Below are 27,304 nucleotides of genomic sequence, written 5' to 3' on the forward strand. Positions count from 1 at the left end.
AACTCAATAGCCTAATCCTGCTTTCTCCCCATAACCTTTGACCCCGTTCGCCCCAAGTGCTATATCCAGCCGCCTCTTGAATACATTCAATGTTTTGGCATCAACTCCTTCCTGTGGGAATGAATTCCACAGGCTCACCGGGTGAAGAAATGTCTCCTCATCTCCGTCCTAAATGGTCCACCCCGAATCCTCAGACTGTGACCCCCTGGTTCTGGACTCCCCCCACCATCGGGAACATCCTCCCTGCATCTACCCTGTCTAGTCCTGTTAGAATTTTATAAGTCTCTATGAGATTCCCCCCCCCCTCGTTTGTCTGAACTCCAGTGAGTCTGGAACGAGCTGCCCGAGGCAGCAGTAGAGGCGGGTACAATTTTGTCTTTTAAAAAGCATTTAGACAGTTACATGGGGTAAGATAGAGGGATATGGGTAGACAGTTACATAGGTTAAATGGGTATCGAGGGATATGGGCCAAACATGGCAATTGGGACGAGCTCAGGGGTAAAAACTGGGTAGCATGGACAAGTTGGGCCGAAGGGCCTGTTTCCATGCTGTAAACCTCTATGACTCTAGTCCACTTCGATCAGTAGCCCACATCTGTACCCAATTCACACCTGTATCTCGCCTGTATTTAACCCACATCTGTATCTACCTCACACCTGCATTGTTACGATGCCTGCTGATGTTAACACTGGATAAGTCAGGCCCCAGAGTGAAACCTCCGTGATGGATCCTAAACTGTGTGTTTTTTAAACTCGGGGGAAAGTCACTGAACAAACAAATCTGTTCGAGTCTGTTGACAAACTTTTGACACAAAGAATAAAATATTTATTAATACAAGAAAGCTTAACTGTGTCAGTCACACCAGACAAAAAGGTTGGCAAGATTCTCAACATAGATATCAGAGGATGATTCAAATTCCCGCAATCCCTTTACCCCAGCAATATCTTTACACGCACGTAAGCCAGTGAACAGTTTACCACAAGAGAGACACAAAGGCTCCTTCTTTCCGAACTGCCGCAGTTGTCAGCATTTTTGTCCCCCTGGTGAGTTCCTGAACATTCACTTGATGTTTCTCATTGTAAATTGTGCGTGCAAACAGACCGAAAAAGATGTGAAAGGTTTCAGAGACAACCCAGACACCCAAACACCAAGGTTTATCGGGAAAGAAAATGCAAATGAAACTGAAACCACGTTGCTCATGGATAAAATTAAACTTCAAATGATACAGCGCGCACAGCAGCATCGAACCCACGCCTCCGACTGGTCCACATTTCACCCAGATCACATCTTCATATAATTCACATCTGTATCTAATCCACACCTGTATCCAATCCACATCTGTGTCCAATCCACACCTGTACCTAATCCACATCTGTATCCAATCCACACCTGTACCCAATCCACACCTGTACACAGTCCACACCTGTACCCAATCCATATCTGTATCCAATCCACACCTGTATCCAATCCACACCTGTACCCAATCCACATCTGTATCCAGTTCACATCTGTATCCAATCCACACCTGTATCCAATCCACATCTGCATCCAATCCACATCTGTATCCAATCTGCACCTGTATCCAATCCACACCTGTACCCAATCCACACCTGTACACAGTCCACACCTGTACCCAATCCACACCTGTACACAGTCCACACCTGTACCCAATCCACATCTGTACCCAATCCACACCTGTACCCAATCCACACCTGTACACAGTCCACACCTGTACCCAATCCACACCTGTACACAGTCCACATCTGTACCCAATCCATATCTGTATCCAATCCACACCTGTATCCAATCCACACCTGTACCCAATCCACATCTGTATCCAGTTCACATCTGTATCCAATCCACACCTGTATTCAATCCACACCTGTATCCAATCCACATCTGCATCCAATCCACATCTGTATCCAATCTGCACCTGTATCCAATCCACATCTGTATCCAATCTGCATCTGTATCCAATCCACATCTGTATCCAATCTGCACCTGTATCCAACCCACATCTGCATCCAATCCACATCTGTATCCAATCCACACCTGTATCCAACCCACATCTGCATCCAATCCACATCTGTATCCAATCCACACCTGTATCCAATCCACATCTGCATCCAATCCACACCTGTATCCAATCTGCACCTGTATCCAATCCACACCTGTATCCAATCCACATCTGTATCCAATCTGCATCTGTATCCAATCCACATCTGTATCCAATCTGCACCTGTATCCAATCCACATCTGCATCCAATCCACATCTGCATCCAATCCACATCTGCATCCAATCCACATCTGTATCCAATCCACACCTGTATCCAATCCACATCTGTATCCAATCCACATCCAATCCAATCCACACCTGCACCCAATCCACATCTGTATCCAATCCACACCTGTATCCAATCCACACCTTTATCCAATCCACATCTGTATCCAATCCACACCTGTACACAGTCCACATCTGTATCCAGTCCACATCTGTATCCAATCCACACCTGTGTCCAATTTACACATTCCACATCTGTATCCAGGCCACATCTGGATACATGTGCAACCGCCTGACAGTGGCGGCCCCTACAGAGCCCGGACCAGTCTACCAGCACCCCACGGGTACGCCAGTGCGGAGGAAGCACTGGGAGGCGGGCTCCATATCTGTACCCGGCCCTCAGCTGCAGAAAAGCTACAGCTGTGCAGGAGCCGCCTGCCATGTCCGAGGCCTTTCCCTCAGGTCACCGAGGAGAACAAACTTTGACTTTCAACTGCACGGCGTTGGGGGCAGCGGGTGGGGGGGGGGGGGGGGTGGGAATGGGTGAAGCGGGAGTGCAGAGTACTTGCAGACCGAGGCTCAGTCCAAGACTCCGGAACACACCTCCTGCCAGAACTCTCGGAGTTGACCCGAAGGTAATGGAGTTGGCAGCCAGCTCAGATAACACCTGGGGGTGCCAGACCATAAAATATAGGAGCAGAATTAGGCCATTCGGCCCATTGGGTCTGCGTTGCCACGGCTGATAAGTTTCTCACCCCCATTCTCCCGCCTTTTCCCCGTGACCTTTGACCCCCCTCACCAATCGGGAACCTATCTCTCTCTGTCTCCAACACACTCGATGACCCGGCCTCCTCTGTGGCAACGAATTCCACAGATTCACCCCCACCCTCCGGCTGGAGAAATTCCTCCTCATCTCGGTTCTAAAGGGTCCGTCCCTTTACTCTGAGGCCGAGCCCTCGGATCCCAGTCTCTCCGACTGATGGAAACATCTTCCCCGCGTCCACTCTATCCAGGGCCTTTCAGTATTCTGGAAGTTTCAATGAGATTCCCCCCTCATCCTTCTAAACTCCATCGAGTACAGACCCAGAGACCTCAAACACTCCTCATACGTCAAGCCTTTCATTCCCGGGATCGTTCTGGTGAACCTCCTCTGGACCCTCTCCAAGGCCGGCACATCCTTCCTTAGATACGGGGTCCAAAACTGCTCACAATACTCCAAATGGGGTCTGACCAGAGCCTTATACAGCCTCAGAAGTACATCCCTGCTCTAGTATTCTAGCCCTCTCGACATGAATGCTGACATTGCATTTGCCTTCCAAGATACCAATGCAACCTACAAGTTAAGCTGAGGAGAATCTTGAACTAAATCGCTTGCAAGTTCCTCCTCATCTTAGTTCTGAAGGGTCATCCGAGGCCACACCCTCGGATCCCGGTCTCTCCGACCAATGGGAACATCTCCCGCACAATCTCCAAACGGATGCAGACAGAGGTGTCCGCAAGGCCGTCAATCGCCGTCCCGTTCGCCAGGCCAAAGTGGGGGGGTGCGGGGAGGGGAAGGCACTTACGATCTGCAGCTGTAGGTAGTCCCCAAGGCCCGAGGCACTGTCCACTCGCACCAAGGTGGCCTCCTTCTGCTGCGTGCTAAACCCGACAGCCAGGCGGTCGGCCCGTGTACTGGGACGGTCATTGGCGGGCCAGGTGTAGGTGATGAGGGCCCCTCCACGGCCAAAGATGTACGTCGTGCCAGCTGCAAGCAAAAAGGAACAGAACAAGAGGGGGGGGTGAGGGTCAGCTTCAGAGATACTGCAGTCAACAACACAGAGACAACATCCACATCTTCACTCTGTATCTAACCCCGTGCTTTAGGGCGGCACGGTAGCACAGTGGTTAGCACTGCTGCTTCACAGCTCCAGGGACCTGGGTTCGATTCCCGGCTTGGGTCACTGTCTGTGTGGAGTTTGCACATTCTCCTCGTGTCTGCGTGGGTTTCCTCCGGGTGCTCCGGTTTCCTCCCACAGTCCAAAGATGTGCGGGTTAGGTTGATTGGCCATGCTTAAATTGCCCCTTAGTGTCCTGAGATGCGTAGGTTAGAGGGATTAGTGGGTAAAATATGTAGGGATATGGGGGTAGGGCCTGGGTGGGATTGTGGTCGGTGCAGACTCGATGGGCCGAATGGCCTCTTTCTGTACTGTAGGGATTCTATGATTCTATGTTTGATGGGGGACAGTGTAAAGTGAGCTTTACTCTGTACCGAACCCCGTGCTGTACCTGTCCTGGGAGTGTTTGATGGGGGACAGTGTAGAGGGAGCTTTACTCTGTATCTAACCCCGTGCTGTACCTGTCCTGGGAGTATTTGATGGGGGTCAGTGCAGAGGGAGCTTTACTCTGTATCTAACCCCGTGCTGTACCTGTCCCGGGAGTGTTTGATGGGGGACAGTGTAGAGGGAGCTTTACTCTGTATCTAACCCCGTGCTGTACCTGTCCTGGGAGTGTTTGATGGGGGACAGTGTAGAGGGAGCTTTACTCTGTATCTAACCCCGTGCTGTACCAGTCCTGGGAGTGTTTGATGGGGACAGTGTAGAGGGAGCTTTACTCTGTATCTAACCCCGTGCTGTACCTGTCCTGGGAGTGTTTGATGGGGGCAGTGTAGAGGAAGCTTTACTCTGTATCTAACCCCATGCTGTACCAGTCCTGGGAGTGTTTGATGGGGGGCAGTGTAGAGGAAGCTTTACTCTGTATCTAACCCCATGCTGTACCAGTCCTGGGAGTGTTTGATGGGGGTCAGTGCAGAGGGAGCTTTACTCTGTATCTAACCCCGTGCTGTACCTGTCCTGGGAGTGTTTGATGGGGGACAGTGTAGAGGGAGCTTTACTCTGTATCTCACCCCGTGCTGTATCTGTCCTGGGAGTGTTTGATGGGGACAGTGTAGAGGGAGCTTTACTCTGTATCTAACCCCATACTGTACCTGTCCTGGGAGTGTTTGATGGGGGACAGTGTAGAGGGAGCTTTACTCTGTATCTAACCCCGTGCTGTACCTGTCCTGGGAGTGTTTGATGGGGGACAGTGCAGAGGGAGCATTACCCTGTATCTAACCCCGTGCTGTACCTGTCCTGGGAGTGTTTGATGGGGGGCAGTGTAGAGGGAGCTTTACTCTGTATCTAACCCCGTGCTGTACCTGTCCTGCGAGTGTTTGATGGGGGACGGTGTAGAGGGAGCTTTACTCTGTATCTAACCCCGTGCTGTACCTGTCCTGCGAGTGTTTGATGGGGGACGGTGTAGAGGGAGCTTTACTCTGTATCTAACCCCGTGCTGTACCTGTCCTGGGAGTGTTTGATGGGGGGCAGTGTGGAGGGAGCTTTACTCTGTATCTAACCCCGTGCTGTACCTGTCCTGGGAGTGTTTGATGGGGGACAGTGCAGAGGGAGCTTTACTCTGTATCTAACCCCGTGCTGTACCTGTCCTGGGAGTGTTTGATGGGGGGCAGTGCAGAGGGAGCTTTACTCTGTATCTAACCCCGTGCTGTACCTGTCCTGGGAGTGTTTGATGGGGACAGTGTAGAGGGAGCATTACCCTGTATCTAACCCCGTGCCGTACCTGTCCTGGGAGTGTTTGATGGGGACAGTGCAGAGGGAGCTTTACTCTGTATCTAACCCCGTGCTGTACCTGTCCTGGGAGTGTTTGATGGGGGACAGTGTAGAGGGAGCTTTACTCTGTATCTAACCCCGTGCTGTACCTGTCCTGGGAGTGTTTGATGGGGACAGTGTAGAGGGAGCTTTACTCTGTATCTAACCCCGTGCTGTACCTGTCCTGGGAGTGTTTGATGGGGGACAGTGTAGAGGGAGCTTCACTCTGTATCTAACCCCGTGCTGTACCTGTCCTGGTAGTGTTTGATGGGGGACAGTGTAGAGGGAGCTTTACTCTGTATCTAACTCCGTGCTGTACCTGTCCTGGGAGTGTTTGATGGGGACAGTGTAGAGGGAGCTTTACTCTGTATCTAACTCCGTGCTGTACCTGTCCTGCGAGTGTTTGATGGGGGACGGTGTAGAGGGAGCTTTACTCTGTATCTAACCCCGTGCTGTACCTGTCCTGGTACACTGAATCCAGTACTGAGGGAGTGCTGTCTTGTCAAACATGCCACCTTGTGGAAGGGACCTTAAGCTTCCGAGTCCCATGTGACCTCGGGGCTGGATGTGTCAGATGCGCAGCCTCTCCTGTATGCGGAGTATTTGGGAATGGGTTTGTCGGGATGGGGGTGTCTGGATAGGGTAGGCTTGGGAGGAAATGCATGGGGGAGGGGTGTTGAGATGCAGGGGGGGTCGCTGGGAGAATTCTCCCCAGTGTCCCGCGAACGATATACGTTCCTCAACCAACATTTCTTCCAAAAAAAAGCAATGAGTTACGGGGTCCCTGTTACATTGCTGTTTGTGGGATCTTGCTGTGCACCCCTTGGCCACCCCGTTCTCTTTGCGTTGTGACGGTGACCTGTTGTCCACAGTGGACCAGGATGTCACTGTTTGTCTTGAAGCACAGAAAGAGAGGGAGAATGAAGAAGGGAGAGAGAGAAAGGGGGGGGGAATGGGGAGAGAGAGAGAGAATGAAGGAGGGTGAGAGAGAGGGGGGATTGGAAAGGGAGAGACAGAGAGGGAGAGAGGTAGGAGGAGGGAGAGAGAGAGAGCGAGAGAGGGAGAGAGGGAGGGGAAGGGAGAGAGGAAGGGAGGAGGGAGAGACAGAGAGAGAGAGTGAGATACACAGAGAGAGCAGGATGGACAGAGGGAGGGAGTGGGAGACGGAGAGGGAGATTGAGTTGGATATAAAGGGAGACTAGGAGGGAAAGAGAGAGTTAGAGGGAAATAGAGAGAGAGAGAGAGCAAGGGAGAGAGCGAGAGAGGGAGAGAAAGAGGAAGAGAGAGACATGGAGAGAGAGATAGAGAAAGAGTGAGGGAGAAATAGGGGGAGAGAGAGAGGGAGAGGGAGAGAGAGGGAGAGGGACAGAGAGAGGCAGAGGCAGAGAGAGGGATGGAGAGGCAGAGAGAGAGAGGGATGGAGAGAGAGGGAGAGAAGAGAGAGAGGAATAGAGAGAGTTAGAGAGAAAGAGAGAGGGAGACGGAGAGAGAGAGCGGGAGAGGGACAGAGAGAGGGAGAGGCAGAGAGAGGGATGGAGAGAGAGAGAGAGAGGAATAGAGTTAGAGAGAAAGAGAGAGGGAGAGGGAGAGAGAGAGAGAGAGGGAGAGGCAGAGAGAGAGAGGGATGGAGAGAGAGAGAGAAGAGAGAGAGGGAGAGAGAGAGGGAGAGAGAGAGAGAGAGGGAGAGGGATGGAGAGAGAGAGAGAGGGATGGAGAGAGAGAGAGAGGAATAGAGAGAGTTAGAGAGAAAGAGAGAGGGAGACGGAGAGAGAGAGCGGGAGAGGGACAGAGAGAGGGAGAGGCAGAGAGAGGGATGGAGAGAGAGGGAAAGAGAGAGAGGAATAGAGTTAGAGAGAGGGAGAGAGAGAGAGAGGGAGAGGCAGAGAGAGAGAGGGATGGAGAGAGAGAGAGAGAAGAGAGAGAGGGAGAGGGAGAGAGAGAAAGAGAGAGAGGGAGAGGGAGAGAGAGAGAGAGAGGGATGGAGAGAGAGAGAGAGAAGCGAGAGAGAGGAATAGAGAGAGTTAAAGAGAGAGAGAGGGAGAGGGAGAAGGAAGGAGATAGTGAGAGAGAGAGAGGGAGATAGGGAGGGAAAGAGATGGAGAAAGAGGGACAGAGAGAATGAGGGAGAAAGAAATAGAGAGAGAGAGAGAGGGAGAGAACGAGACAGAGAGAGAGAAAGAGATAGAGAGAGAGAGAGAGAGGGAGCAAGAGAGATAAGGAGAGAGAGGGATAGAGAGAGTGAGAGAGAAAGAAATTGAGGGAGAGAGAGAGAGGGAGAGAACGAGACAGAGAGAGAGAGAGATATAGCGGGCATGGGATGGAGGGAGAGAGAGGATGGAGGCAAACGGGTGAAAGACAAAGCGGGAAGGCGGGAGAGGGAGGGGGTGCCTTTCTGGGGTGGCGGGATCTGGTATCTGCTCCCCCCTCCGAGGGGAAACCCACAAACCCTCAATCAGAGCTCTCTGCAGAAGGAGCTGCTGTAATGGAACCTTTGAGAGCCCCTTCCCCTGCCCCCCATCCCCCCTCCCCCCCACCACCCCCCCCCCCCGCACCCCGCTGCCCCTCAGTGACTCCATTATTCTCATATATATGTGTGTGTGAGAGAGTGTCTATGTGTGTGTGTGTGTCTGCGTCTATGTGTGTGTGTGTGTCTGTGTCTGTGTGTCGCGATCACACTGGTGATATTCCATTAGCCAATGAGGCCACGGGAGTGGAGGGAGAGCGGGGGGTCATCCGGGAAGGTGGGGGGGGGGCGGGGAGGAGGATCCGGGAGGGCGGAGGGCGGGGGGTGGCTGGGGGAGGTACAGGTGGTGCGAGCAGGGTCTCAGTCTGCCAGTGAGGGTGATGTGCCAGGTCTACACTACGGAGGGGCCCTGGTTGAGGGGCTAATGGAAGGAAGTGCGTAAGCAGAGATCGTGTCTGCCACCGTGAAGCGTTCCAAAGAAGCACATGACTCGGTGCTGGTCAGGCATTGAGAACTCAATGGCTCAATCAGACAACCGTACAGCACAGGAAGAGGCCGCTTGTCCCTTGTGGCCTGTTCTAGCTCTTCGAAAGAGTCCTGCGACGAGTCCCACTCTGCCTCCTCTCCCCTCCGCAGTCCTCGCCAACTCGCTGCCCCATCTCCCCCGCTCCTCTCACACATCCCCACAACATTGATCGCTTTCCATTAAGACCATAAGATATAGGAGCAGAATGAGGCCATTCGGCCCAGCGAGTCTACTCTGCCACTCAATCATGGCTGATAGGTTCCTTGATTTGATTTATTATTGTCACATGTACTGGGATACAGTGAAAAGTATTGTTTCCTGCGCGCTATACAGACAAAGCATACCGTTCATAGAGAAGGAAAGGAGAGGGTGCAGAATGTAGTGTTACAGTCAGAGCTAGGGTGTAGAGAAAGATCAACTCAACATAAGGTAGGTCCATTCAAAAGTCTGACAGCAGCAGGGAAGAAGCTGTTCTTGAGTCACATCCCCATTCTCCCGCCTTTTCCCCGTGACCTTTGACCCCCCTCACCAATCGGGAACCTATCTCTCTCTGTCTCCAATACACTCGATGACCCGGCCTCCTCTGTGGCAACGAATTCCACAGATTCACCCACCCTCCGGCTGAAGAAATTCCTCCTCATCTCGGTTCTAAAGGGTCCGTCCCTTTACTCTGAGGCCGTGCCCTCGGATCCCAGTCTCTCCGACTAATGGAAACATCTTCCCCGCGTCCACTCTATCCAGGGCCTCTCAGTATTCTGGAAGTTTCAATGAGATTCCCCATCCCCATCCTTCTAAACTCCATCGAGTACAGACCCAGAGACCTCAAACGCTCCTCATACGTCAAGCCTTTCATTCCCGGGATCGTTCTGGTGAACCTCCTCTGGACCCTCTCCAAGGCCGGCACATCCTTCCTTAGATACGGGGCCCAAAACTGCTCACAATACTCCAAATGGGGTCTGATCAGAGCTTGATAAAGTCCAAAGATGTGTGGGTTAGGTGGATTGGCCATGCTAAATTGTCCCTTAGTGTCCAAAGATGTGTAGGTTAGGTGGATTGGCCATGCTAAATTGCCCCTTAGTGTACAAAGATGTGTAGGTTAGGTGGATTGGCCATGCTAAATTGCCCCTTAGTGTCCAAAGATGTGCAGATTAGGTGGATTGACCATGCTAAATTGCCCCTTAGTGTCCAACGATGTGTAGGTTAGGTGGATTGGCCATGCTAAATTGCCCCTTAATGTCCAAAGATGTGTAGGTTAGGTGGATTGGCCATGCTAAATTGCCCCTTAGTGTCCAAAGATGTGTAGGTTAGGTGGATTGGCCATGCTAAATTGCCCCTTAGTGTCCAATGATGTGTAGGTTAGGTGGATTGGCCATGCTAAATTGTCCCTTAGTGTCCAAAGATGTGTAGGTTAGGTGGATTGGCCATGCTAAATTGCCCCTTAGTGTCCAAAGATGTGCAGGTTAGGTGGATTGGCCATACTAAATTGCCCCTTAGTGTCCAAAGATGTGCAGATTAGGTGGATTGACCATGCTAAATTGCCCCTTAGTGTCCAAAGATGTGTAGGTTAGGTGGATTGGCCATGCTAAATTGCCCCTTAGTGTCCAAAGATGTGCAGATTAGGTGGATTGACCATGCTAAATTGCCCCTTAGTGTCCAAAGATGTGCAGATTAGGTGGATTGACCATGCTAAATTGCCCCTTAGTGTCCAAAGATGTGTAGGTTAGGTGGATTGGCCATGCTAAATTGCCCCTTAGTGTCCAAAGATGTGTAGGTTAGGTGGATTGGCCATGCTAAATTGCCCCTTAGTGTCCAAAGATGTGTAGGTTAGGTGGATTGGCCATGCTAAATTGCCCCTTAGTGTCCAAAGATGTGCAGGTTAGGTGGATTGGCCATACTAAATTGCCCCTTAGTGTCCAAAGATGTGCAGATTAGGTGGATTGACCATGCTAAATTGCCCCTTAGTGTCCAAAGATGTGTAGGTTAGGTGGATTGGCCATGCTAAATTGCCCCTTAGTGTCCAAAGATGTGCGGGTTAGGTGGATTGGCCATGCTATATTGCCCCTTAATGTCCAAAGATGTGCAGGTTAGGTGGATTGGCCATGCTAAAGTGCCCCTTAGTGTCCAATGATAGTGGGTTAGGTGGATTGGCCATGCTAAATTGCCCCTTAGTGTCCAAAGATGTGCAGGTCAGGTGGATTGGCCATGCTAAATTCTCCCTTAGTGTCCAAAGATGTGCAGGTTAGGTGGATTGGCCATGCTAAATTGCCCCTTAGTGTCCAAAGATGTGCAGGTTAGGTGGATTGGCCATGCTAAATTGCCCCTTAGTGTCCAAAGATGTGCAGGTTAGGATGGATTGGCCATGCTAAATTGCCCCTTAGTGTCCAATGATAGTGGGTTAGGTGGATTGGCCATGCTAAAATGCCCCTGAGTGTCCAAAGATGTGTAGGTTAGGAGGATTGGCCATGCTAAATTGCCCCTTAGTGTCCAAAGATGTGCAGGTTAGATGCTAAATTTGTCGGATTGGGGGAAAGGACCTGGGTAGGATGCTCCGTCGGAGAGTCGGTGCAGACCCGATGGGCCGAATGGCCTCCTTCTGCACCGTGGGGATTCCATGATCCTATTCTGTCAACGTTCGCACTTCTGGCATTACATTCGGGGGAGGGTCATCGATGAAGCGGGCTGAAGGTGGCTGGGCCTCGGGGCTATGTATGATGTGAAGAGAGAGAGAGAGAGAGAGAGACGGGGAGAGAATCTCAGAACTTGAGACCTGGCCGAAGGAGGGAATGGGGCCTGTTAGATGTCTGTTGCTCTGTTACCACACAATTTAACCTGTGGGCTCGCGAGCAGGGATCGGGGGGGGCGGGGGGGGGGGGGGGGCGGTACATCAAAAAGACACGAGGAGAACCTTCGGCTCCCCACGATGCGGGGAAGTGGAAACATCTTCACGGAGGCGAGAGTGGGAGTTGATGTGGCGTGTGATAATCGAGGTATAATCGGCACAGAAATTCCTGTCTCTCCTCGGGGCGATCAAGGCTCCTTCCTGGCTTTGATGGTTGATTGAGGCAACAGAGATAAGGGCGAACACCCCCGCAAGGACTGCAGCGCTCTGAGCAAGCTGAATAAATCTCTTCCCCGGTATCTCCTGCCTGTGGGAGGGGTTGCTGAGGTGATCCAGGCCCAACGAGCCGTGAAGCCTGGCCACGCCATGGACGTAAAGTAGTAGGCCCCAGGCGTTCAACCAACCCCCCGCCTCCTCCCCCGCCCCCCTCCCCCCCCACCACTCGGCCCCCCCACCCAGCGTGGGAAAACACAGCGGAGGGAAAGATGTTTTTGTGGGGCCAATCAACAGTACAGCAGGAAACATATCATTCAGCCCAGCGTCTTACTCATTTAATTAGGGAGGCGATGGCCGTGTGGTATTATCGTCAGTCGATTAATCCAGAAATTCAGCTATTCATAGATTCCCGACAGTGCAGAAGGCGGCCATTCGGCCCATCGAGTCTACATCAACCACAATCCCACCCAAGCCCCATCTGCGTAATCCCACACATTTACCCTGCTAATCCCCCTGAAACTAAGGGGCAATTTAGCACGGCCAATCCCCCTAACCTGCACATCTTTAAACACTAAGGGGCAATTTAGCATGGCCGATCCCTCTAACCTGCACATCTTTAAACACTAAGGGGCAATTTAGCATGGCCAATCCCCCTAACCTGCACATCTTTAAACACTAAGGGGCAATTTAGCATGGCCAATCCACCTAACCCGCACATCTTTGGACACTAAGGGGCAATTTAGCATGGCCAATCCACCCAACCCGCACATCTTTGGGCACTAAGGGGCAATTTAGCATGGCCAATCCATCTAACCTGCACATCTTTGGACACTAAGGGGCAATTTAGCATGGCCAATCCATCTAACCTGCACATCTTTGGACACTAAGGGGCAATTTAGCATGGCCAATCCACCTAACCTGCACATTTTTGGTCACTAAGGGGCAATTTAGCGTGGCCAATCCACCCAACCTGCACATCTTTGGTCACTAAGGGGCAATTTAGCATGGCCAATCCACCTAACCTGCACATCTTTGGTCACGAAGGGGCAATTTAGCATGGCCAATCCACCTAACCTGCACATCTTTGGTCACTCAGGGGCAATTTAGCATGGCCAATCCACCTAACCTGCACATCTTTGGTCACTAAGGGGCAATTTAGCATGGCCAATCCACCTAACCTGCACATCTTTGGTCACTCAGGGGCAATTTAGCATGGCCAATCCATCTAACCTACACATCTTTGGTCACTAAGGGGCAATTTAGCATGGCCAATCCATCTAACCTACACATCTTTGGTCACTAAGGGGCAATTTAGCATGGCCAATCCACCCGATGACTGCACAATGTTCAGCACCATTCGCGACTCCTCAGATACTGAATCAGTCCCGTGTCCCAATGCAGCAAGACCTGGACAATATCCAGGCTTGGGCTGACAAGTGGCAAAATATTCACGCCACACAAGCACCAGGAAATGACCATCTCCAACTGGAGAGGATCCAATCATCGCCCCCTTGACATTCAATGGAATTCCCATCGCTGAACCCCCCTCCCCCACCGTCAACATCCTGGGGGTTACCACTGACCAGAAACTGAACTGGACCCAGCCAGATAAACACTGAGGCTACCAGAGCAGGTCAGAGGCTGGGAATCCTGCGGAGAGTAACTCACCTCCTGACTCCCCCCAAAGCCTGTCCACTGGGAATCCTGCGGAGAGTAACTCACCTCCTGACTCCCCCCAAAGCCTGTCCACTGGGAATCCTGCGGAGAGTAACTCACCTCCTGACTCCCCCCCAAAGCCTGTCCACCATCTACAAGGACACAAGTCAGGAGTGCGATGGAATACTCTCCACTTGCCTGGATGAGTGCGGCTCCCAACAACACTCGAGAAGCTCAACACCATCCAGGACAAAGCAGCCCCGCTCGATCGACACGCTAACCACAAACACTCGCTCCCTCCACCACTGACGCACAGTGGCAGCAGTGTGTACCATCTACAAGGAGCAATGCAACCACTCGCCAAGGCTCCTTCGACAGCACCTTCCAAACCCACCACCTCTACCACCTAGAAGGATACGTGGGACTCGGAGGTTGAAGGTCCCTTCCACATGATGGCACCTTTGACAACACAGCACTCCCTTAGTACTGGATTCAGTGTCCCCAGGATAGGTACGGCACGGGGTTAGATCCAGAGTAAAGCTCCCTCTCCACTGTCCCCATCAAAGACTCCCAGGACAGGTACAGCACGGGGTTAGATACAGAGTAAAGATCCCCCTACTCTGTCCCTCACCAAACACTCGCAGGACAGGTACAGCACGTTGTTAGATACAGAGTAAAACTTCCCCTACACTGTCCCCATCAAACACTCCCAGGACAGGTACAGCACGGGGTTAGATACAGAATAAAGCTCCCTCTACACTGTCCCCGTCAAACACTCCCAGGACAGGTACAGCACAGGGTTATATATAGAGTAAAGCTCCCTCTACACTGTGCCCCATCAAACACTCCCAGGTCAGGTACAGCACGGGGTTAGATACAGAGTAAAGCTCCCTCTACACTGTCCCCCGTCAAACACTCCCAGGACAGGTACAGCACAGGGTTAGATACAGAGTAAAGCTCCCTCTACACTGTCCCCCATCAAACACTCCCAGGACAGGTACAGCACGGGGTTAGATAGAGAGTAAAGCTCCCTCTCCACTGTCCCCCATCAAACACTCCCAGGACAGGTACAGAACGGGGTTAGATACAGAGTAAAGCTCCCTTTACACTGTCCCCATCAAACACTCCCAGGACAGGTACAGCACGGGGTTAGATACAGAGTAAAGCTCCCTCTACACTGTCTTCCATCAAACATTCTCACGGCCGGTCCAGCACGGTGTTAGATACAGAGTAAAACTCCCTCCACACTGTCCCCCATCAAAGACTCCCAGACAGCTACAGAAGGAGGTTAGATACAGAGTAAAGCTCCCTCTACACTGTCCCCATCAAACACTCCCAGGACAGGTACAGCACGGGGTTAGATACAGAGTAAAGCTCCCTCTACACTGTCCCCCCATCAAACACTCCCAGGACAGGTACAGCACAGGGTTAGGCACAGAGTAAAGCTCCCCCTACACTATCCCTCACCAAACACTCGCAGGACAGGTACAGCACGGGGTTAGATACAGAGTAAAGCTCCCTCTAGACTGTCCCCACCAAACACTCCCAGAACAGGTTCAGCACGGGGTTAGATACAGAGTAAAGCTCCCTCTGCACTGTCCCCATCAAACACTCCAAGGACAGTAGAGCACAGGGTTAGATACAGAGTAAAGCTCCCTCGACACTGTCCCCATCAAACATTCCCAGGACAGGTACAGCATGGTGTTAGATGCAGAGTAAAGCTCCCTCAACACTGTCTTCCGTCAAACATTCCCAGGACTGGTACAGCACCGGGTTAGATACAGAGTAAAGCTCCCTCGACACTGTCCGCCATCAAACACTCCCAGGACAGGTACAGCACAGGGTTAGATACAGAGTAAAGCTCCCTCTACACTGTCCCCATCAAACACTCCCAGGACAGGGACAGCACAGGGTTAGATAAAGAGTAAAGCTCCCTCTACACTGTCCCCCATCAAACACTCCCAGGACAGGTACAGCACGGGGTTAGATACAGAGTAAAGCTCCCTTTACACTGTCCCCATCAAACACTCCCAAGACAGGTACAGCACGGGGTTAGATACAGAGTAAAGCTCCCTTTACACTGTCCCCATCAAACACTCCCAGGACAGGTACAGCACGGGGTTAAATACAGAGTAAAGCTCCCTCGACAGTGTCCCACATCAAACACTCCCGGGACAGGTACAGCACGGGGTTAGATACAGAGTAAAGCTCCCTCTCCACTGTCCCCCATCATACACTCCCAGGACAGGTACAGCACGGGGTTAGATACAGAGTAATGCTCCCTCTACACTGTCCCCATCAAACATTCCCAGGACAGGTACAGCATGGGGTTAGATACAGAGTAAAGCTCCCTCTACACTGTCTTCCATCAGACACTGCAAGGAGAGGGACAGCACGGGGTTAGATACAGAGGAAAGCTCCATCCACACTGTCCCCCATCAAACACTCCCAGGACAGGTACAGCACGGGGTTAGATACAGAGTAAAGCTCCCTCTACACTGTCCCCATCAAACACTCCCAGGACAGGTACAGCACGGGGTTAGATACAGAGTAAAGCTCCCTCTCCACTGTCCCTCACCAAACACTCGCAGGATAGTTACAGCACAGGGTTAGATACAGAGTAAAGCTCCCTCTACAGTGTCCCACATCAAACACTCCCGGGGCAGGTACAACACGGGGTTAGATAGAGAGTAAAGCTCCCTCTGCACTGTCCCCATCAAACACTCCCAGGACAGGTACAGCACGGGGTTAGATACAGAGTAATGCTCCCTCTACACTGTCCCCATCAAACATTCCCAGGACAGGTACAGCCCAGGGTGAGATACGGAGTAAATCTCCCTCTACACTGTCCCCATCAAACACTCCCAGGACAGGTACAGCACGGGGTTAGATACAGAGTAAAGCTCCCTCTACACAGTTCCCCATCAAACATTCCCAGGACAGTTACAGCACGGGGTTAGATACAGAGTACAGCTCCCTCTCCACTGTCCCACATCAAACACTCCCAGGACAGGTACAGCACGGGGTTAGATACAGAGTAAAGCTCCCTCTACACTGTTCCCCATCAAACATTCCCAGGACAGGTACAGCACGGGGGTTAAATACAGAGTAAAGCTCCCTCTCCACTGTCCCCCATCAAACACTCCCAGGACAGGTACAGCACGGGGTTAGATATAGAGTAAAGTTCTCTCTACACTGTCCCCCATCAAAGACTCCCAGGACAGGTACTGCATGGGGTTAGATACAGAGTAAAGCTCCCTCTACACTGTCTCCCATCAAACACTCCCGGGACAGGTACAGCACGGGGTTAGATACAGAGTAAAGCTCCCTCTACACTGTCCCCATCAAACACTCCCAGGACAGGTACAGCACGGGGTTAGATACAGAGTAAAGCTCCCTCTACACTGTCCCCCATCAAACACTCCCAGGACAGGTACAGCACGGGGTTAGATACAGAGTAAAGCTCCCTCTACACTGTCCCCATCAAACACTCCCAGGACAGGTACAGCACGGGGTTAGATACAGAGTAAAGGTCCCTCTACACTGTCCCCATCAAACACTCCCAGGACAGGTACAGCACGGGGTTAGATACAGAGTAAAGGTCCCTCTACACTGTCCCCATCAAACACTCCCAGGACAGGTACAGCATGGGGTTAGATACAGAGTAAAGCTCCCTCTACACTGTCTTCCATCAGACACTGCAAGGAGAGGGACAGCACGGGGTTAGATACAGAGGAAAGCTCCATCCACACTGTCCCCCATCAAACACTCCCAGGACAGGTACAGCACGGGGTTAGATACAGAGTAAAGCTCCCTCTACACTGTCCCCATCAAACACTCCCAGGACAGGTACAGCACGGGGTTAGATACAGAGTAAAGCTCCCTCTCCACTGTCCCTCACCAAACACTCGCAGGATAGTTACAGCACAGGGTTAGATACAGAGTAAAGCTCCCTCTACAGTGTCCCACATCAAACACTCCCGGGGCAGGTACAACACGGGGTTAGATAGAGAGTAAAGCTCCCTCTGCACTGTCCCCATCAAACACTCCCAGGACAGGTACAGCACGGGGTTAGATACAGAGTAATGCTCCCTCTACACTGTCCCCATCAAACATTCCCAGGACAGGTACAGCCCAGGGTGAGATACGGAGTAAATCTCCCTCTACACTGTCCCCATCAAACACTCCCAGGACAGGTACAGCACGGGGTTAGATACAGAGTAAAGCTCCCTCTACACAGTTCCCCATCAAACATTCCCAGGACAGTTACAGCACGGGGTTAGATACAGAGTACAGCTCCCTCTCCACTGTCCCACATCAAACACTCCCAGGACAGGTACAGCACGGGGTTAGATACAGAGTAAAGCTCCCTCTACACTGTTCCCCATCAAACATTCCCAGGACAGGTACAGCACGGGGGTTAAATACAGAGTAAAGCTCCCTCTCCACTGTCCCCCATCAAACACTCCCAGGACAGGTACAGCACGGGGTTAGATATAGAGTAAAGTTCTCTCTACACTGTCCCCCATCAAAGACTCCCAGGACAGGTACTGCATGGGGTTAGATACAGAGTAAAGCTCCCTCTACACTGTCTCCCATCAAACACTCCCGGGACAGGTACAGCACGGGGTTAGATACAGAGTAAAGCTCCCTCTACACTGTCCCCATCAAACACTCCCAGGACAGGTACAGCACGGGGTTAGATACAGAGTAAAGCTCCCTCTACACTGTCCCCCATCAAACACTCCCAGGACAGGTACAGCACGGGGTTAGATACAGAGTAAAGGTCCCACCTTTGACAAAGCACGGCTTTGTCAAAGGCAAATCGTGCCTTACGAGTTCTTTGAAAATGTGACTAAACACATTGACGAAGGGAAAGCGATGGATGTGGTTTACATGGACTTCAGCAAGGCGTTCGATAAGGTCCCCCATGCAAGACTTCTCGAGAAAGTGAGAGGGCATGGGATCCAAGGGGCTGTTGCCTTGTGGATCCAGAACTGGCTTGCCTGCAGAAGGCAGAGAGTGGTTGTAGACGGGTCTTTTTCTAAATGGAGGTCGGTCACCAGTGGAGTGCCCCAGGGATCTGTTCTGGGACCCTTGCTGTTTGTCATTTTCATAAATGCCCTGGATGAGGAAGCGGAGGGATGGGTTGGTAAGTTTGCCGACGACACGAAGGTTGGTGGTGTTGTGGATAGGTTGGAGGGATGTCAGAAGCTGCAGCGTGACATAGATAGGATGCAAGACTGGGCGGAGAAGTGGCAGATGGACTTCAACCCGGATAAATGTGTAGTGGTCCATTTTGGCAGGTCAAATGGGATGAAGGAGTATAATATCAAGGGTAAGACACTTAGCAGTGTAGAGGGTCAGAAGGACCTTGGGGTCCGGTTCCATAGGACTCTTAAATCGGCCTCGCAGGTAGAGGAGGTGGTTAAGAAGGCATATGGTGTGCTGGCCTTTATCAATCGAGGGATTGAGTTCAGGAGTCGAGAGATAATGATGCAGCTTTATAAGACCCTCGTCATACCCCACTTGGAGTACTGTGCTCAGTTCTGGTCGCCTCATTACAGGAGGAATGTGGAAATGATAGAAAGGGTGCAGAGGAGATTTACAAGGACATTGCCTGGATTGGTTGGCATGCCTTATGAGGATAGGCTGAGGGAGCTCAGTCTTTTCTCCTTGGAGAGACGAAGGATGAGAGGTGACCTGATAGAGGTGTACAAGATATTGAGAGGTAGAGATCGGGTGGATTCTAGGTGACTTTTTCCCAGGGCTGAAATGGCTGCTACGAGAGGACACAGGTTTAAGGTGCTGGGGAGTAGGTACAGAGGAGATGTCAGGGGTAAGTTTTTCACTCAGAGGGTGGTGGGCGAGTGGAATCGGCGGCCGTCAGAGGTGGGGGAGGCAAACACGATAGGGTCTTTTAAGAGACTTCTGGATGAGTACATGGGACTTAATAGGATTGAGGGTTATAGGTAAGCCTATATATAAGCCTAGGTAGGTAGGGACATGACCGGCGCAACTTGTGGGCCGAAGGGCCCGTTTGTGCTGTAATTTTTCTATGTTCGACACTGTCCCCATCAAACACACCCAGGACTGGGGCAGCGTGGGGTTCGACACAGAGTAAAGCTCCCTCCACACTGTCCCCATCAAACACTCCCAGGACAGGTACAGCACGGGGTGAGATACAGAGTAAAACTTCCCCTACACTGTCCCCATCAAACACTCCCAGGACAGGTCCAGCACGGGGTTCGATACAGAGTAAAGCTCCCTCGACACTGTGCCCCATCAAACACTCCCAGGTCAGGTACAGCACAGGGTTAGATACAGAGTAAAGATCCCTCTACACTGTCCCCCATCAAACACTCCCAGGACAGGTACAGCACGGGGTTAGATACAGAGTAAAGCTCCCTCTACACTGTCCCCCATCAAACACTCCCAGGACAGGTACAGCACGGGGTTAGATACAGAGTAAAGCTCCCTCTACACTGTCCCCCATCAAACACTCCCAGGACAGGTACAGCACGGGGTTAGATACAGAGTAAAGCTCCCTCTACACTGTCCCCATCAAACACTCCCAGGACAGGTACAGCACGGGGTTAGATACAGAGTAAAGCTCCCTCTACACTGTCCCCCATCAAACACTCCCAGGACAGGTACAGCACGGGGTTAGATACAGAGTAAAGCTCCCTCTACACTGTCCCCATCAAACACTCCCAGGACAGGTACAGCACGGGGTTAGATACAGAGTAAAGCTCCCTCTACACTGTCCCCCATCAAACACTCCCAGGACAGGTACAGCACGGGGTTAGATACAGAGTAAAGCTCCCTCTACACTGTCCCCATCAAACACTCCCAGGACAGGTACAGCACGGGGTTAGATACAGAGTAAAGCTCCCTCTACACTGTCCCCCATCAAACACTCCCAGGACAGGTACAGCACGGGGTTAGATACAGAGTAAAGCTCCCTCTACACTGTCCCCATCAAACACTCCCAGGACAGGTACAGCACGGGGTTAGATACAGAGTAAAGCTCCCTCTACACTGTCCCCCATCAAACACTCCCAGGACAGGTCCAGCACGAGGTTAGATACAGAGTAAAGCTCCCTCTACACTCTCTCACCAAACACTCCCTCTTTCCCATTCCCATCAGGCGCCAATCCGTGCTTGTTCATTGGGTCACCGCTTCCCGCCTGACCTTTGAACTGGGCTAATTGAAATAACCGGGGCCCAGTTTGCGGGTGGCGTGTTTGTTATCTTGGATATCGTGGAGCCGAGCTGAAATAGTGTTGGTTTTATTATTACCTGCCTGATAAAACCCTGCGTCGTTCTTTTTCCTGAAGAAATGAATAGCGAGGATAATTAAGCTTTTCGTAACAGCCTTTGCTTAAACGCTAACCCACAGGCACTCAGGCTAAGGTACCAGTTAAGTAGTCTCCCCGCCGCTGATAGTCATTTAAATAGAATCCTAATTCAATAAAGCCAGATCTAATTCTTAATCAGAAATGTTCCATTGTGAAGGGGAAACTTAATTCACTTATTTAATAACACGCGGCCTCTCCGCGTATTGTGTCCTTGTCTTTACAATGCAGAGATTCAATTGGAATAATTATTTCCTTTCGCTGGGCCTGAGCTGGTTGGCGGATCCCAGAGATGGAGTGTTAAAGCGGGGGGGAGGCGGGTAAGGAGAAGGTGAGCCTTACATCCTCCGTGCGCGTCCTCCCATTCCCACCGCTCGCCAATCCCTGAAAGGTGGGCAGGGGCGCGGGGGAAAGGAAAGGGCCTTTGGGGCCAGTATTCCTATTCTTATTTCTCCATCCCGCCATCTTTTCTTTTGTCCCATTCTAGGCCGGATCCGCCCGTGCGTTGAAGTCCCCGCTGAGGGAGGCCATTGGCGTCGTGCGGTTGCCAGGGATCCCTGGGCCTAGCGGTCAGGCCTAGCGATAAGGCCTCAGGGTTGCTTGGGATCACTGGGCCTCGCGGTTAGGCCGAGCGATTAGGCCTCAGGGTTGCTAGGATTTCCTGGGCCTCGCAGTCAGGCCTCATGATTAGGCCGCGGGGTTGCTCGGGATCACTGGGCCTAGCGATTAGGCCTCAGGGTTGCGAGGGGTTCCTGCACCTAGCGATCAGGCCCAGCAATTAAGCCTCAGGTTGCTTGGGATTCTTGGGCCTAGCGATCAGGCCGAGCAAATAGGCTCGGAGTTGCTAGGGATCACTGGGCCGAGAGATCAGACCTAGTGATTGTGGTAAACCACTGTTAGCTTATTACCTGTATATGTGACATGCCTGGACACATCCCTGCTGGCCCTACCCGAGACTCCTTCCCCCCCTGATCCAGGTATAAAGGCGACTGCTCCCCATCCCCCTGCCTCAGTCTGGACCAGTTCATCGGCATGGGTGTGCTCCAAGTCTTTTGCTAATAAAAGCCTATTTGTTCTTGCATACAAACTAGTCTTTGCTCGATTGATGGTGCATCAGTGATTAGGCCCCGGTGTTGCTAGGGAATCACTGGGCCTACCGATCAGGCCTGTTGATTAGGCCTCAGGGTTGCTAGGGATCGCTGAGCCTAGCGGTCAGGCCTGTTGATTAGGCCTCAGGGTTGCTAGGGGTTCCTGGGCCTAGTGATCAGGCAGAGCGATGAGGCCTCGGGGTTGCTCGGTCCCCCCTCCCCGTGCTCCACACTGGTCCAATAATCCACAGGCCCCAGGTTGACACTCTGGGGCTGTGGGGGGTGGCGGGGAGGGGGACATGGGTCCAAATCCAACCACGGTAGCCATCATGGGAATTTGAATCCAATCAATAAAATATATTCATTGCAGTTGCAATTGGGGATTGGTCTCAGTCCATGGTAGCCATGGCAATGATCGCCGATTGCCTATCTGGGATTTACCAATGTCCCCCTTCAGGAAGGAAATAGAATCATGGAATCCCTGCAGTGCAGAAGGAGGCCATTCAGCCCATCATATCTGCAATGTCAACAGTCCCACCCTAACCCCGTAACCCCACATATTTACCCTGCTCGTTCCCCTGACACTAAGGGGCAATTTAGCATGGCCAATCCACCTAACCTGCACATCTTTGGACACTAAGGGGCAATTTAGCATGGCCAATCCACCTAACCTGCACATCTTTGGACACTCAGGGGCAATTTAACATGGCCAATCCATCTAACCTGCACATCTTTGGACACTAAGGGGCAATTTAGCATGGCCAATCCACCTAACCTGCACATCTTTGGACACTCAGGGGCAATTTAACATGGCCAATCCATCTAACCTGCACATCTTTGGACACTAAGGGGCAATTTAGCATGGCCAATCCATCTAACCTGCACATCTTTGGACACTAAGGGGCAATTTAGCATGGTCAATCCACCTAACCTGCACATCTTTGGACACTAAGGGGCAATTTAGCATGGCCAATCCATCTAACCTCCAAATCTTTGGACACTAAGGGGCAATTTAGCATGGTCAATCCACCTAACCTGCACATCTTTGGATACTAAGGGACAATTTAGCATGGCCAGTCCACCTAACCTGCACATCTTGGGACACTAAGGGGCAATTTAGCATGGCCAATCAACCTAACCCACACATCTTTGGACTGTGGGAGGAAACCGGAGCACCCGGGGGAAACCCACGCAGACACAGGGAGAACGTGCTGACTCCACACAGACAGTGACCCGAGGCTGGAATCGAACCCGGGTTCCTGGAGCTGTGAGGCAGCAGCGCTAACCCACTGTGCCACCATGCCGTCCTTACCCCGGTCTGGCCTCCCTGTGAGTCCAAACCGCCCCTCCGCCCCCACACATACAGTAATGTGGTCATCTCTTAACTTGCCCCCCTCTGAAATGGGCCAAGTGAAACGTTCAGTTTGAGTAGGCAGTTACGGACGGGCAATAACTGCGAGGGCCTTCTTCCCGTGGAAAAAATGGGAAGAAAATTCAGGCATTGGGTTCCTCGGGGATATTTGGGTGGGGTTCTCACAGCCTACCCTCTGGGATTGCAAGAGAAACGTAGTTTATTCAATTTGGGGTGTCTGGAACAAAGAACAAAGCACAAAGAAAATTACAGCACAGGAACAGGCCCTTCGGCCCTCCAAGCCTGCACCGACCATGCTGCCTGACTGAACTAAAACCCCCTACCCTTCCGGGGACCATATCCCTCTATTCCCATCCTATTCATGTATTTGTCCAGACGCCCCTTAAAACTCACTACCGTATCCGCTTCCACTACCTCCCCCGGCAGCGAGTTCCAGGCACCCACCACCCTCTGTGTAAAAAACTTGCCTCGTACATCTCCTTTAAACCTTGCCCCTCGCACCTTCGACCGAGGCCCCCTAGTAATTGACTCTTCCACCCTGGGAAAAAGCTTCTGACTATCCACTCTGTCCGTGCCTCTCATAATCTTGTAGACTTCTATTAGGTCTCCCCTCAACCTCCGTCGTTCCAGTGAGAACAAACCAAGTTTATCCACCCTCTCCTCATAGCTGATGTTCTATTCACTATAAGAAGGATGTGGAAGCGCTGGAAAGAGTGCAAAGGAGATTTACCAGGATGCTTCCTGGTTTGGAGGGTAGGTCTTATGAGGAAAGGTTGAGGGAGCTCGGGCTGTTCTCTTCAGAGCGGAGGAGGTTGAGAGGCGACTTAATAGAGGTTTATAAGATGATGAGGGGGATAGATCGAGTGAACGTTAAAAGACTATTTCCTCGGGTGGATGTAGCTGTTACTCGGGGGCATAACTATAGGGTTCATGGTGGGAGATATAGGAGGGATGTCCAAGGCAGGTTCTTTACTCAGAGAGTGGTTGGGGTGTGGAATGGACTGCCTGCAGTGATAGTGAAGTCAGACACTTTAGGAACTTTCAAGCGGTTATTGGATAGGCACATGGAGCACACCAAGGAGTGGGATAGCTTGATCTCGGTTTCGGACAAAGCTCGGCACAAAATCGAGGGCCGAAGGGCCTGTACTGTGCTGTACTGTTCTATGTTCTTTGTTCTAATGCCCTCCATACCAGGCAACATCCTGGTAAATCTTTTCAGTACCCTCTCCAAAGCCTCCACATCCTTCTGGTAGTGTGGCGACCAGAATTGAACACTGCATTCCAAGTGCGGCTTAACTAAGATGCTAAAAAAGCTGGTGGCACAGTGGGTTAGCCCTGCGCCGCACAGTGTCAGGGACCCGGGTTCGATTCCCGGCTCGGGTCACTGTCTGTGCAGAGTCTGCACGTTCTCCCCACGTGTCTGCGTGGGTTTCCTCCGGGTGCTCCGGTTTCCTCCCACAGTCCAAAGACAAGCTGGTTAGATGCATTGGCCATGCTAAATTCTCTCTCAGTGTTACCCGAACAGGCGCCGGAGTGTGGCGACTGGGGGATTTTCACAGTAACTTCATTGCAGTGTTAATGTAAGCCAACTTGTGACACTAATAAATAAACTTTAGAACATGACTTGCCAATTTTTAAACTCAATGCCCCGGCCGATGAAGGCAAGCATGCCGTATGCCCTGTTGACTACCTTTCCGCCTGAAGAGCCAAAGAGGTTTACCGAATAGAAACAGGCCCTTCGGCCCAACTTGTCCATGCCGCCCAAATTTACCCCGAAGCTCGTCCCAATTGCCCGCGTTTGGCCCATATCCCTCTATACCCCTCTTACCCATGTAAAAGCTTTTTAAAAGACAAAATTGTACCCGCCTCTACTCCTGCCTCTGGCAGCTCGTTCCAGACACTCACCACCCTCTGTGTGAAATAATTTCGATGTGGCGATGCCGGCGTTGGATTGGGGTAAACACAGTAAGAAGTTTAACAACACCAGGTTAAAGTCCAACAGGTTTATTTGGTAGCAAAAGCCACACAAGCTTTCGGAGCCCCAAGCCCCTTCTTCAGGTGAGTGGGAATTCTGTTCACAAACAGGGCATATAAAGACACAGACTCAATTTACATGAATAATGGTTGGAATGCGAATACTTACAGCTAATCAAGTCTTTAAGATACAGACAATGTATAGAGCATAGAACATAGAACATTACAGCGCAGTACAGGCCCTTCGGCCCTTGATGTTGCGCCGACCAGTGGAACCAATCTAAAGCCCCTCTAATCTACACTATTCCAATATCATCCATATGTTTATCCAATAACCATTTGAATGCTCTTAATGTTGGCGAGTCCACTACTGCTGCAGGCAGGGCATTCCACGCCCTTACTACTCTCTGAGTAAAGAACCTACCTCTAACATCTGTCCTATATCTCTCACCCCTCAATTTAAAGCTATGTCCCCTCGTGCTAGCCATCACCATCCGAGGAAAAAGGCTCTCACTATCCAACCTATCTAATCCTCTGATCATCTTGTATGCCTCTATTAAGTCACCTCTTCACCTTCTCTCTAACGAAATGGAGTGTCTGGAGACAATACACATCTCTTTAACCTGTCTTAATGCCCACTCCACTCACATTGTCTGTATCTTAAAGACTTGATTAGTTGTAAGTATTCGCATTCCAACCATTATTCATGTAAATTGAGTTTGTGTCTTTATATGCCCTGTTTGTGAACACAATTCCCACTCACCTGAAGAAGGGGCTTGGGGCTCCGAAAGCTTGTGTGGCTTTTGCTACCAAATAAACCTGTTGGACTTTAACCTGGTGTTGTTAAACTTCTTACTGTAAAATAATTTCCCCTCTGGACCCTTTGTATCTCTCCCCACTCCACCTGTGTTGCCACTTTCAGTGTGACCTGTGTATCTGTACACCCAGATCCCTCTGCCTATCAAAACTCTGAAGGCCCAGAATGACAGCCTAGAAAAGAGCCCTTATTTTTTCAAACCCTTCTCCCATTCGCCTTTGGATGAAGTCCTAATCTCCGCCTTGCTCTGAAGAAAGAGTTTTCCGAATCCCGCACAGGCAGTCGATCAACCTGAGAGAAATATAGTCATCCCCGTACATTTCTGCAAATTTGCCAACAATACATCATTATTGATCTTCCAGAACCTATCATAATCTTGATAAACTGCTCCAGATGCCACTTAACCTTCCCTTTCTCTCAGTAATAAAGCGGCTTCACTCTTGCTTATCTTTTTATTCATTCCTGGGACATGGGCGTCGCTGGCTGGGCCCAGCATTTATTGCCCATCCCTAGTTGCCCCTTGGAGGGCAGTTGAGAGTCAACCACATTGCTGTGGCTCTGGAGTCACATGGAGGCCAGACCAGGGTAATGATCTGCCTTCCTGTTTTTGCTACCCAAGTGGACAAGAACATAAGAACTAGGAGCAGGAGTAGGCCATCTGGCCCCTCGAGCCTGCTCCGCCATTCAATAAGATCATGGCTGATCTCTTCGTGGACTCAGTTCCACTTACCCGCCCGCTCCCCTTAATTCCTTTACTGTTTAAAATCTATCTATCCTTGCCTTAAAAACATTCAATGAGGTAGCCTTAACTGGGCAGGGAATTCCACAGATTCACAACCCTTTGTGTGAAGAAGTTCCTCCTCAACTCAGACCTAAATCTGCTCCCTCCTTATTTTGAGGCCATGCCCCCTAGTTCTAGTTTCACCCGCCAGTGGAAACAACCTCCCTGCTTCTATCTTACCTATTCCCTTCATAATCTTATATGTTTCTATAAGATCTCCCCTCATTCTTCTGAATTGCAACGAGTATCGTCCCAGTCTACTCAGTCTCTCCTCCTAAGCCAACCCCCTCAACTCCAGAACCAACCTAA

General features: G+C 51.3%; 1 protein-coding gene across 1 annotated transcript in view; it reads right to left on the minus strand.

Annotated features, from left to right (window-relative positions):
- Window positions 1–27,304, minus strand: part of LOC144486561 (neurexin-2-beta-like) — a 252,004-nt gene that overhangs the window by 142,364 nt on the left and 82,336 nt on the right. Inside the window, exon 2 of the mRNA XM_078204617.1 lies at window positions 3,847–4,028. Coding sequence (XP_078060743.1) covers window positions 3,847–4,028 — 182 coding nt within the window. The remainder of the gene's footprint in view (window positions 1–3,846; window positions 4,029–27,304) is intronic.

Source organism: Mustelus asterias, unplaced genomic scaffold, assembly GCF_964213995.1.
Source record: "Mustelus asterias unplaced genomic scaffold, sMusAst1.hap1.1 HAP1_SCAFFOLD_397, whole genome shotgun sequence".
NCBI classification, from domain to species: domain Eukaryota; kingdom Metazoa; phylum Chordata; class Chondrichthyes; order Carcharhiniformes; family Triakidae; genus Mustelus; species Mustelus asterias.